This window comes from Nomascus leucogenys, chromosome 7b, assembly GCF_006542625.1.
Source record: "Nomascus leucogenys isolate Asia chromosome 7b, Asia_NLE_v1, whole genome shotgun sequence".
NCBI classification, from domain to species: domain Eukaryota; kingdom Metazoa; phylum Chordata; class Mammalia; order Primates; family Hylobatidae; genus Nomascus; species Nomascus leucogenys.
The window spans coordinates 46,651,171-46,662,630 of NC_044387.1; the positions used below are offsets into that span (position 1 = coordinate 46,651,171).

The following is an 11,460-nucleotide window of genomic DNA, read 5'->3' on the forward strand; positions in this document are numbered from 1 at the left end:
TGGCCCCCACGTTATCACTTAGCATCTCTCTCATGCCTTCCCATGTGGCCTTTTGGGAGTGTGTCTGGAAGGGGAGAGTTCACCCACTGACTCCTGTCTGCCCCTGAGGTTAGGGTGGGCATATGAGGATGTGTTTGTGTCCCCTTGAACCGCCTCCTGGGGCCTTTTCCTGTGTTTGGCGAGGGGAATTTCCAGGTCAGTCGTGCAGAGAAGGCCAGATCAGAAGGGTTTATTCAGCACCAGAGTTTGGAAGGGAGACGCAGCAGGGTCTGGACCGCATTGTGCCCCATGGTCCTCCCAAGCCTGGAGGTGCGGGTTCGCCTCCTTCGGGGTAGGGTGGGCAGGAGTTCTGTCCCACGTGGTCTGGGCCTGCAGGTGGGGTGGGTCTGGGAGATGGGGCAGCAAAGGAGGCGGAGACCAGGTTGGCGCGAGGGCCCCTCGGGCAGGGTCCTGTCGAGTTTGCAGGCCCGCGTTGCCCAGCGCTGGTTCTCTCCACAGGACGCGCCGGTTCTCTCCTCAAGACTCGTCGGTTCCGGCTCGCTCGGCCACCAGCGGGTCGGTCAGCGACAGCCGGGCTGCGGCGCGGGTGCGGGCGCGGGCCCGCAGCCTCCGCAGGCGGCACAGCAGCAGCACCAGCAGCAACGCGTGCAGCAGCCCAAGGCCCAGCAGCGCAAGCTGCGCCGCCAGCGCCCCCCAGCAGAGCGGGCCGGGAGCGCAAGCGGCGCGCAGCTCGTCCTCTGCCAGGTAGGGCAGCAGGCGGCCGCGCAGCGCTGGGGGCGCCACGCAACGCAGGTCGCGGTAGGGCGCACGCTCTGGGCGGCCGGCCAGCCAGGCGCGCAGCGGCACAAGGCGGCAGTCGCAGCGCCAGGGGTTGGCGCCCAGGTGTGCGGTGCGCAGCGCGGGCAGAGCGTCCAGCAGCCCCGGCGGCAGCGCCGTCAGGTTGTTGCCAGTCAGCACCAGCTCGGTTGTGTCGACAGGGAAGGCGGTCGGCAGCGAGGCCCAAGTCAGCCCGCGGCGCCCGCAGTCCACGAGCGTCCCCGCGCAGCTACAGGGCGCCGGGCAACCTGCGGCCGGGCGGCTCGGCGGGGCCAGCAGCAGGAGCAGTAAGCTCAGCGCCCCGCGCGGCCCTGCAAGGGAAGCGCCGCAGTGAGCCGGGCGGTCGGCGGGGCACCTGGGCGACCCAGAGCGCCGGCCCGGCTCCATCCAGCCCCTGATGCCCGGCGTCCCGGTAGCCCGCCAGCCTCTCCACCCTGACCACCCCGCACGCCGGCTGGAAGTCCCCTCTAAGTCTGACCAAAGTCTCTCCCGGCTGCAGCCAAAGGACCAGAGCGCCTGTTAACCCGGGTTGGCCTAGGGAGCAGCCGGGGGCCCGACCGGACTCCAGACTCACCGGAGCCCATGGCGAGAAGACTGCGGCCCGGCTTACTCTGGAGTGGGAGGCGTAGGCGGGAGAGCCGAGCGATAAGGCCGCCCCGCCCCCGCCACGCCCGCACCGACCACAGTGCTGCGGCCCGGCCAGAAATAGCCCAGAGGCCGCGAGGACGCGCGCTGCAGCCGCAGATAGCACACTATCGCCGGAGGCCGCAGGCCGCTCAGGCTTCCGCTCCCACCCGCTCTCAGGGGCACACGGAGCACTCGGACACCCGCTGCGACGTTCACCAACATTGTTCTCCTGTCACCAGGACAGGACGCGGCATTCACAACGGAACAAAACGGAGCATCGTGTGGCGGGAAGGGATCATGCGGGTGGGAAGATCGGGAGGCCGAGGCTCAGGATCCCGGCACACCACAGCGGTGCTGGGGAGAAGAGGCCTCGAGCGAGAGCAGGGGACGGCACCAAGAGTTGCCAGGAGGTGGCTCACCGCCCAGTGCCCCGGGGGCCCTCCAGGTCGGGCCGGGCTGTGGAGAAGGGGTGTGAACGGTCACGGCCCGCCCTCCTTGCAGCCTCTGGCCTCCTTATGTCTGGAGGGCTCCCATTTGATTCAGCCCAAACCTGCCCGCTAGGCTTCTGGGGATAAGGGAAGACTCGGCCCACCTCGACAGAAAATGGGGTCTCAGCACTCGCTGGGTGACCCGCGGGAGCAGGCAAAGGAGGGCTCCCAAGTCCGTTCTGCAGCACTGGGGCAGGGAACAGACCCAGGATCCTGGGAATCCTCTTCTGCCTAGCTTTGCCAGCCTGCCAGAGCAGGGCCTGCAGTTTGGGTGCTGTGACCGTCCGGGGGCGGGGCAAGGGCAAGGGAGGCGGATCTCTGAAGTCCCGCCCAACTTCGCTCCGATCCCCCAAGGTCAGAGAGGGCCAGCTGGGCGGGGGCTACGGTCCAGGCCCCTTGGAAGCAGATACAATGACCTGGGAGGGAGTGGTGCTGAGAATAAATTAGGGTCAGCTGGGGGCTGTGGCCCCGCGTCTCCGGGTCGGGAATAGTCCGGTCTGGGGTCCAGGGGTGGGAGGGCGTCCCGGAGACGGACGGTGTGTCCGCGGGGAGTGTCACTGGTCCTGCATCTGTTGCTTCATCCTCTGCAGCATCTCCTGCATGCGCCTCAGCTGCGGGCGAAGACAACCGGGCGGGTGAGCAGCACCGCGGGGACGCATCCCTGCCGCCGGCCTCCGCCGCCCCCGCCGCCCCACATACTTCCTCATCCTTCATCCTAATAAGCTTCTCAGTCTCGGCGTCCGGGGTGGGCAGCGGCAGGATCGGGATGGGGCTCTCCATGCGGCTGTCCTGGGTCAGTTTGCTGCAGGGGTAGGGGGAGAGGATGGGCGGGGCGGCGCAGCCGGCAGGCTCAGCGTGGGCTGGCGATGCCTGGCCCATCCCCGCCACTGCTGAGGCCCTGCCCTCCGGAGCCCTCACAGCCCTGGACTGGTTCTAGGGAAACCAGGCTCTGGGGGTGTGTGGGCGATTTGGGGAATGGTGCAAGGTTCAAGTCTGGGTGGGCTGACAGGACCGGTCCTCAGTTATGGAGACGTGGGCGGGGCCGGAGGGGCGAGGTCTGCCTTGCGGCTGGGGCGCGCACCTGGTCATCTGCTGGATGCAGTGCGCGCGGTAGTTCTCGTAGTGCACGTCGCACGTCACGTCCTTGAGGTCGTGCATGTGCGTGCGGATGAGCATGTTGCGCAGCTTCACGAAGTCGCAGTGCGCCTGGTTCTCCACTGCGGGGTGGGGGTGGGTGGTGGGCTGGCGCCGGCCCAGGACAGCCTTCCCCCGCCCCAGACCTGGTACCCCAAGACTCTACTCACCCTCCACGATCCCCCAGGGGTACAGTCGGCCCCGGACCCGCTGCCCCTTGGCCTCCACCACCGTGTTGCTGCCTATAACGGCGAAGGGCGCGCTCTCCTGGGGGAAGGAGGGAGAAGGGCTCACACCCGGTGAGCGTAATTGCAGGGTTACTGATGGGAAACGGGCATGTAACTCCCGGGGCACCCCTCCAGCATCACCACCAACGACCTCTCCTCAAAGAGATCCTGGCGTTGCCCCTTTCTGGCCTCTCTGCCCCTGGCTGGAGCCAGAGCCCATGCGGCTCACATTCCAGGGCCTTTCCAGGCTATGCCCAACCAGGCATGCTCCCTCCTTATCTCCTCCCTCATCAAGAACCACCCCCTCCAGCTGCCCCTTCCTTCCCCAGGGCTGAGCCTATGTCTCCCTGTGCTGATGCCCCTGCCCTGGTGGCCACCTGCCCCTGGCATGGTCTCCATCATCACCACTCTAGCTGCTGGGGCACCCAAAGCCACCAACCCTGGAGCTCAGGAATCCGGGAGCCAGGGTGTGCCACTGGGGCAGCCCCTTCCTCTGGTGACCCATGGGAAGAGGGTTGGGGTTGGGGGCCTGGCCCACTGCTGCACCTCTGGATCTGGGCAAGTGCTCCATACCTGCCAAGCACCATTCGGGACCCACATGACCCACCCCAGCCAGGCAAAGACATGGTGACCTTTACCTTCTAGCCCTGGATGAAGGGGGTACAGGTCCTCTACTCCTAGAACAAATGACTCTTGCCCCCAACTGGGCTGACCTGGCCCTCCTCCAGCAGGCCCGGTGTGAAGGAGACAAAGCCTTCTGGTTCTGCCCCTCGCCACCTCCATCCCCCCTGCCCCACCAGTCTGCATGTTCACCTTCAGTTCCCGGTCCTGCTGCTTGAAGTCCTCATCCTCGTCCGAGTCACACTCAGGGAACTGGTATACATGGATCCCAAACTTGTCAATCTCCTCCCGGATCTGTGGTGGGGCAAAGACCATCAGATTTGAGGCCGGCCAAGTCCCCCTGGTACTCTCAGCCCCAGGGCCCTGGCCAGGCCCCTGTGCAATGGCAGGCTCACCCGCTCCTTCAGCTTCCGGATCTCACTGGGGACAAGACAGTCAGCTTTGGCGATGAGAGGCACGATGTTGACCTTCTCATGCAACGCCTTCATGAAACCCACATCCACTGGCCGTAGCCTGCCAAGAGCAGCCGAGGGTGGGCATAGGCACAGCCAGGTGACCATATTGTAGGGGGTGCACTCCCGAGCCTGGCCCCAGGACAGCCACACACCCATGCCCGAAGGGGGAGATGAAGTACAAGCAGCAGTGCACTCGGTTGTCTTGGATGTTCTTTCGGTTGAGGCCGCTCTCGTCGCGGAAGTACTGCTCAAACTGCTGGTCCACATAGTCGGTGATGGGCTTCCAGCTGTGGGCAGGAGGGAGGTGAGGCCAGGCCTGGAGTGCTGTGGCCGCCTAGGCAGGGCCTTTCTCAGCAGGCCTCGCTCACCACTCGGTGTTGTTGACAGCGTCCCCGAATCCCGGCGTGTCCACGATGGTGAGCTTCAGCTTGACTCCCTTCTCCTCAATGTCCACTGTGTGTTTTAGAATCTCTACCGTCTGGCTGATGCGCTCTACGGGGAAGGGGCCACTGGAGGGGACTCTCCAACCCTCAGCCCCTCACCTTTGGCAGCCATGACCCTTGTCCTCATCCATCTTGGTGCCTTGGCCCTACCCCCGAGGGACCCACACCGCGAGAACAGAACAGTGGGAGCTGGACCTGAAAGGGAGTCCTTGGAGAGGTCCCATGGAAGGGGACTGGGGATCAGTGCCAGGGCCTCCTGGGGGCCACTCACCCTCAGCACTGAGCAGCTTCCGGTCCTTGTACAAGTCTGTCAGGAAGAGGCTGTGGACCAGTGTGGACTTCCCCAGGCCTGACTCACCTGCACACAGGTACAGAGGAGCTGGGTTAGGTCTGGGGCTCCAAGCTTGGCTGGCCAGGGACCCCAGTCACTCCCCCGAGGAGCCCGGCCCACTCACCAGCCACCATGAGCGTGAAGTCAAAGCCTTTCTTCACCGACTTGCGGTGCACCTGGTTGGGCAGTGTGGCGAAGCCCACGTACTGCTTGTCAATGTCCTGGGGACAGGATGGAACAGGTTAGGGACACAAAGGTTTCTCTGGAAGCCCAATACCCTGTCTCTTACCAAATGCAGTATGAGGAGACAGCAGAGGGTACGGTTCCCAGGGTGGGGCATTTCGTTGGCAAAAATGAGGGGAGGGCCCGTGGGCAAAAGACTGGAGGTAAGAAGGCAGGCGAGGGGGTGGCAGGAGAAGACACCTCTGGCCCCAGTCTCAGGGAGGGCTCTGCAGGGACCGAGACTGTGTTTGTCCCGTGGGGAGATGTCAGGCCGCAGCAGGCACAAGCGATGTCCTCCCTCCTCGGGCAGAGGGCAGCAGGATTGGGACCCCTGGGACATACTCAAGGCCCTCTAGAAGCCGGAGATGCTCGGGGCCGACACTCACCCCTTCGGAGAGTGCCAGGGGGCGGGAGGCCCTGCCTGGCCCGCATCCAGCCGCGGGGGCGGCGGCAGCGGCGGCGGCGGAGCAGCGCCTATTTATAGACGGCGGCGCCGAGCCTCCCCCGCCCGCGCGCCCAGGCGCCCAGCCCCCGCAGACCCTTGGGGCCCCTGGAGGGGTCCCACGGCCGCATTCTCCGCCACGTTTTGGAGTCTCGAGAAGTGAGGCCTGGACAGGGCACGTCGCCCCACCGTGGGGCCGCGGACCTCCGAGGCCACTGCGGAGGGAAGGGCTGAGCCTAGGAGCTGGCGGGCCGTGGCGCGCGGGGACGGGGACCCCATGCCGAGTCCCGGAGCCCGCGGGGTCACAGACCCACGTTCCGCCCTCTCCACACACGCACCTTGAGCCGCCTCTGGGCCTGGGTCCGCGGCGACAGCAGCTGCTCCACCAGGCGGTCCTGGGGCGCTGCCAGCGAGTCCATCGCGGCGACCCCCGCAGGCCCGCGGGGGCGCTCGGACCCCAGGCCCGGTCAGGCCGCCAGAGCCCGGCGATAGCGAGGGACCTTGGCGCGGCTCTGCCTTAGGCTGCGTTCTCCACCCCGTTTTGCGGACGCGGGAAGTGAGGCCTGGACAGGGCACGTCGCCTACCCGGCGGATCGTCGACCCCCGAGGCCGCCCGAGCCATGCCCCCTGACTGGGCGGACTGGCCCCGAGCTGTGGCGGCGTCGCAGTCCGGGCAGGCCCCGCTCCCGCACCCGAGCCAGAGGCGGGGCGTCGCAGGCGCCCGCGAAGCGCGCGGCGGGGGGCGGCAGAGACGGCCCCGCCCGCCGTCGCCGGGAAACGGTAGCCTGGAAATTGGGCCGCGGGCGGAGCCACCCGAAGGCGGCTGCGGAGGGCAGGGCTGAGCCGAGGCGCAGATGAACCATGGCTCGCGTGGACCAGGAGCCCCGCCGCGCCCCCGGGGCCTCAGTCCGGGCCCCAGGACAGCAGGAGGGGACGACCGGGTCCTGCACGCGGGCTGGGGCGGGCTGGGAGTCGGTAGCCGCCGCGCGTCCCGCCCCCAAGAGGTGCTGCGCGGCTTCCGCCCGACAGAGGGCGCCGAAGGCCGCTCCCGGGACCCACGCGCAACCGCGCGGGAACCCGCCCAGTTCAGTGCCCGCTGTCTTCTCGCAGACTTGCCCGAAAACCTCCTGGCGGCGTCACGACGCCCGAAGTGCCCACAGACACGCCGCGCCCTGCACCCCTCCCCAGCCCTGCTTGGGGCTGACCTCCCCCGTGCGTGCGTGCGTGCGTGTTGGTGTGTGCGCGTGTTTGTGTGTGCGCGTCCGTGCGGGTGTGTGTAATGCCTGCGTGTGTGCGCGTGCATGTGCGTGTAATGCCTGTGTGTGCGCGTGCGTGTGTGCGTGTATACATGCGTGTATGCGTGTGTACGTGCATGTGTGTGCGTGCATTGGGTATGTGCGTGTGCGCGGGTGCGTGCATGTGTGTTTGGTGGACTCTTTCCCGGTGCGGCGCCCCAAGACATTCGGGGGACCGGAGGAGGGCAGAGCCCACCTTTTGTGAAGTCCAGCCTGCCTGCCCCCTAGGAGGCTTAGGGTGGACAGAAGGGAAGGAAGGGAAGGGTGCAGGCTGCCAGAGTACTGGAGGTCCCTGCAAAACTTGGAAGCCCCCGCCAACCTGCTGAATAAACGCCGGCCACCCATGCGCTGCCCTGCAGCCCTCAGGTGGCCCTGCCCTCAGAGACAGGGGTAGGGGGTGGGATGGGACCCATCTCCCACGTGCTTCTGTGGACATTCCCTTGCCCTCTGAGCATCCTCACCAGCTCTAACGCACAGGATTGGAGGGACTGGGAGCTCCTGCCAGCCGGGCCTCCCTCCCATGTGGCTACTCCAGGGACTGCGGGGGTCTCCCAAGCTCCGCTCTGTGGGCCACCCACCTCCATGACCCCAGTAGAATCCCAACAGGCAAGCCCAGCGGAGCAGGACATGGGGCCTGGAAAGGTTCCAGGGTAGGACTGGTCAGGCCAAGCCCCTGCGCATTAGAACATTAGAAGCTGGAGGCCCCAACCCCACCCCACCCGCCACCAGCCCTCCCTTAGGCTCTCCTGGCTGAGAGACCTCCTCCACTCCCTGTCCAGGCCCTGGTCCCGTTGTGGGGCCTGGACCGCTGGCACCTGGGGAGGAGGGGCAGGCCCACAGCTGGAAACAGGAGAGCCTTTCATCCCAGGGAAAGGGGGCAGCTCCAGGCCCCCCAGCTCTACCAGAGCATCCCTCAGTCCTTGCTACCAGAAAGCCTCCTCACTGGCCCTAGCCTTCCGTGGCCCTGACCTGCAGGAAGCCTCTAGGCTGAGTCCCACGCAGTTTCCACCTGAGGGTCCACACCTCGAAGCCCAGCACCCACCTAGACAGGCTGGCATCTCAGGCCCAGGGCATCTTCAGGAAGACAGACAGCCCTGGGCCTAGGCCTCAGGCTAGCAGGTGTCTAACAGAGTGTGTGACTCTCAGACTGCCTGCCTCAGTTTCCCCATTGGTAAGGCACAGCCTCTGGGGAGGCCCAGGTCAGGAGGGCAAGAATCTCACTCTCAGTGTTCAACCGACCTGCCCTGCCACCCACTGGGGCCCAGTCAGGGCCTGTGGATTCCCTGGGGGAGCCTCAAGGAAGGGACCCTACCTGTCACCCCCCTTCTCTGGTCCCCAAGTGACAAAAGATACTCCCAGGGCTTCCTGAGCCATATGACACAGCTGCGCCCACCTCCTCCCAATGCCTGAGCCTCTCAGGCACTTCCATTCTTAGAATCACCCGAGTCAGCTCTGGCAGCAGCAGCCAGGGCCAAGAGAGCACCAGTGCTGCCTGTGAGGAGGTGGGGGCACGGAGGGTAGTGACGGAGCTTCCCCTAACGCCTCTACAGCCCCCTTTCAAAGAGCAAAAAGAATGCTCGGACAGGCTGAGGCTCAACAACGGTGGTAGCAGGGAATCTGCCATGTGCTTCCAGCTCCCCCAGACCCACTGGCTGCCCCAGACACCTGGCCTGGCTCCTGCTCTGGGGCTCCCTTCCTTGTCCACACAGTGCCTCCCTCCTCTGGGCTTGGAGGCCGGGGAGGCCTGGGATGGGGTGAGGTGGACTCCCAGTTGACCTCAAAGGATGGTCACCTCAGCAGGAGGGGGTCCCCGCCCTGAAGTAATGGGCAAGAGAACCTGGCTGCACTGAACAGCAGTGGCTGGAGTCCAGGGTCTCGGAGTGCCCTTGGGTCAACCTGGGGACACCTGCAGGCACAAGAGAAGCCTCAGGGGCCTAGCCTCCTGGGTCTCCCAGCCTCAGTTCCTTCCATTTCCCTCAAACAGTAGCCTGACGCATGTGTCCCTGCATCTCAGGCTTTGTCTGACCTGCTGTGATGGGGAGGCAGCTCCCAGCCTGGCTCCCCAAGGGGCCCCTCCCAGAGAGCCTCACCCACCTCTGGGTGGGGTGTGGTCCCTTCCAGGAGAATGGCACTGGTCAGCCAGTGACTCCCCCAGCTCCCAGCCCCCGTGCCCAGCCCTCCTGCCCTGCCTGCTGCACCCTGGGCCAGGACTCTGGAGTTCCACTCAGCATCCATGGCTCCTGAGAAACTCCATCCCTGATGGGGGCTGCCAATGCCACCCTGGTGCCAGAATTGGGCTCTTCTTTTTTCCTCCAAAGATGGCTGAGCTCAAGCCAGAGAGGCCACCAGCAGGGTGCCACCAGCAGGGTTCCCCCAGCCCTCCCAGCCCACCTGGTTGTCAGCCCCCACCCCACTCCAGGGGTCTCACAGCATTGTTTAACCCTGAGCTTGGCTGGGTTTTGCCCACGTGCCTAGACCAGCCTCCTGTCCAGTCCTGCTTTCCTGGAGGGCGGGGCCCAAGCCAACCCTTTTGAGAAGCCACAAGCCTATTTGTACCTACAGGGTCCCAGGACCCATCTGGGCACGAGAATGACTCAGACCAGACCTTGGGGGCTCCCAATCTGGGGAAGAGTCCCTGCTGCAGACCTGAACACTCGAATTTCTGTGTGGGGAGGGAAAGGGGCATGAAGGTGCAGGGGAGGTGGGGGTGACCACAGGCCCTCTGCTGTAGGGCTATTCAGGGACTGTGCTGGCTGATGGAGCCTGACTCCCCTCCCCCAGCGTGGCCTGCCACGACCATGGCCTCACCCAGGACCCCCAGCTCATGGCCTACAGGCCAGATCAGCAGGAGATGCTGGCGCTGGCCCTGTGGGAGGGGGACACTCTGCCCATCCCCCCATCCTGGGGAGGGGCCCATGGTCCCTGCTGTGCGGGTCAGGGGACCAGGGCCCCGACTCCTCTCCTCTGCAGCCCCAGGCGCGGCGGCACTGCCCGGCTGACAATCGGTGATCGCGACAGGGCTGGGTGAGGGCCGGCGGGGGCGGGGTCGCGCTTGGGCGCCCGCGGCGCTAGTGTCACAATGGGTGACAGCCGGCCGGGTCTCCCGGCGGGGGAGCGGCGGTGCGCACATACCTGCTTGTCCTCTGCGGGGTCGGGGTCGGGGTCGAGTCCGGGTCCGGGTCCGGTTCCGGGCGGGTCCGGGCCGGCGGGCGGGGGAGAGACGGAGAGACACGGTGAGAGGCGCGCGGGCGACGGGGACAAAGGCGCGCGCGGGCACGCGGGCGGGCGCCGGGCTCACCTGGGGTCGCCAGCTTGCTCTTGTACCGCAGGCCTGTGCTCATGGTGGCCGCCGGAGGGGGACGTGCGGGGCGGGCGCGCGGGCGGGGCGCGGCGACAAGCGGCGGAGGCCGAGGCCGGGCTGCGGGGTGAGCGGCCCCTCCGCGCCGCCGCCGCCGCCGCCCGCCCCGCCCGCGCGCCCGGCAGCCAATCGGCGCCCGCCGCGCCCACGCGCGACCCAGCGCGGCCCGGGGGGCGGGGACCCAGGCCCCCCACCATGGACCCTAGCCCGCGGCCTCGGGGCGACGCCCTCGCCTCCCACAGCCCTGGCCGTGCCCGGGGTCACCCGACCAGACCCGCGCCGCCCCCGCCCTGCACGGCTGTTCCTGCCGGCCTCCTCCCCGCCATCTCCCCGGTGCCCCAGCCCAGGCCCAGCCCTACGCTCCCTCCGCCCTCGCTGGGACCCAGGTCCATGCCGGTCCTCGGACCATCCTTTCGGTGCCCCTTCTCTAAAGCCTGCCCCTGGCTTTCCGGGCCAGACCCTGCACGCTCCGCCCCACCCGCCGAGGTCGTGGTGGACTCAGGAGGCAGTGGCCTGAGCAGGGATGGTCCTGGCGCGGCTGGCCAGTGCCCAGCATTGCCCCTGCTGACCGCTCGGTGCTGCGCAGACCTGCTCTGCGAGCAGACGCACCTGGCAGGCTGCAGGCCACAGGCTTTTGGGCAGTGGTCCGGCCTCTCTCTTCCTGGGCTGTAAAATGGGATTATTTGTGAAGAGGAGTGATCTGAGGTGTCTGGCAGGACCGGCCCTGACCGTCTCACCCCAGCTCTGCGCCTGCTTCTCTGCTGACCCATAGGCTGTAGGGATGCTCCAGGCAGACCCAATCCCACCCTGCGGAGAAGAAGGCTTGTAGCGGACCGAGGGGCACTGTGAAGGCAGGGCCAGGGCCTGCACCCCATTTACAGAGGGGGAAGTTCAGGCCCCAATCTTCAGTGAGTCAGCCAGACTCAGTGACTGAGAGCAAGTCTCTCCGGTCATTTGTGTCTATCACATTCCCAGGTGTCCTCCGCCTGGACTTTCCCAAA

General features: G+C 66.6%; 2 protein-coding genes across 4 annotated transcripts; both read right to left on the reverse strand.

Annotated features, from left to right (window-relative positions):
• Positions 1 to 203: 203 nt before the first annotated feature.
• GP1BB (glycoprotein Ib platelet subunit beta) lies at positions 204 to 1,742 on the reverse strand. The gene is given in 4 exon segments (XM_030815856.1): positions 204 to 1,167; positions 1,169 to 1,537; positions 1,540 to 1,703; positions 1,706 to 1,742. Coding segments are annotated over 4 exon segments (1,221 nt in total). The 3' UTR covers positions 204 to 516.
• On the reverse strand, positions 1,651 to 10,585 carry SEPTIN5 (septin 5). Of its 3 annotated transcripts, XM_030815858.1 has the most exons (12): positions 10,400 to 10,585; positions 10,234 to 10,244; positions 5,267 to 5,363; positions 5,083 to 5,169; positions 4,737 to 4,860; positions 4,521 to 4,655; positions 4,309 to 4,426; positions 4,106 to 4,207; positions 3,236 to 3,332; positions 3,013 to 3,148; positions 2,631 to 2,733; positions 1,651 to 2,542 (listed from the first exon to the last, which is right to left on the reverse strand). In XM_030815858.1, the coding sequence occupies exons 1-12, from the start codon at positions 10,440 to 10,442 to the stop codon at positions 2,486 to 2,488; spliced, it is 1,110 nt and encodes a 369-aa protein (XP_030671718.1). In that variant the 5' UTR covers positions 10,443 to 10,585; the 3' UTR covers positions 1,651 to 2,485. The 3 variants fall into 3 exon arrangements, with proteins under 3 accessions (XP_030671718.1, XP_030671717.1, XP_030671719.1); XM_030815857.1 differs by lacking the exons at positions 10,234 to 10,244; positions 10,400 to 10,585 and adding an exon at positions 6,145 to 7,783; XM_030815859.1 differs by lacking the exons at positions 1,651 to 2,542; positions 10,234 to 10,244; positions 10,400 to 10,585 and adding an exon at positions 6,145 to 6,543 and having other exon boundaries at positions 2,659 to 2,733; positions 3,013 to 3,137.
• Positions 10,586 to 11,460: the final 875 nt, after the last annotated feature.

Excerpts from the sequence above, each read along its gene's own strand:
- SEPTIN5 (XM_030815857.1), bottom strand. The coding sequence starts at position 6,225 with ATGGACTCGCTGGCAGCGCCCCAGGACCGCCTGGTGGAGCAGCTGCTG. Across the intron at positions 2,734-3,012 it reads TGCATCCAGCAGATGACCAG|CAAACTGACCCAGGACAGCC; the intron begins GTGCGCGCCCCA and ends CTACCCCTGCAG. Across the intron at positions 2,543-2,630 it reads TTAGGATGAAGGATGAGGAA|CTGAGGCGCATGCAGGAGAT; the intron begins GTATGTGGGGCG and ends CTTCGCCCGCAG.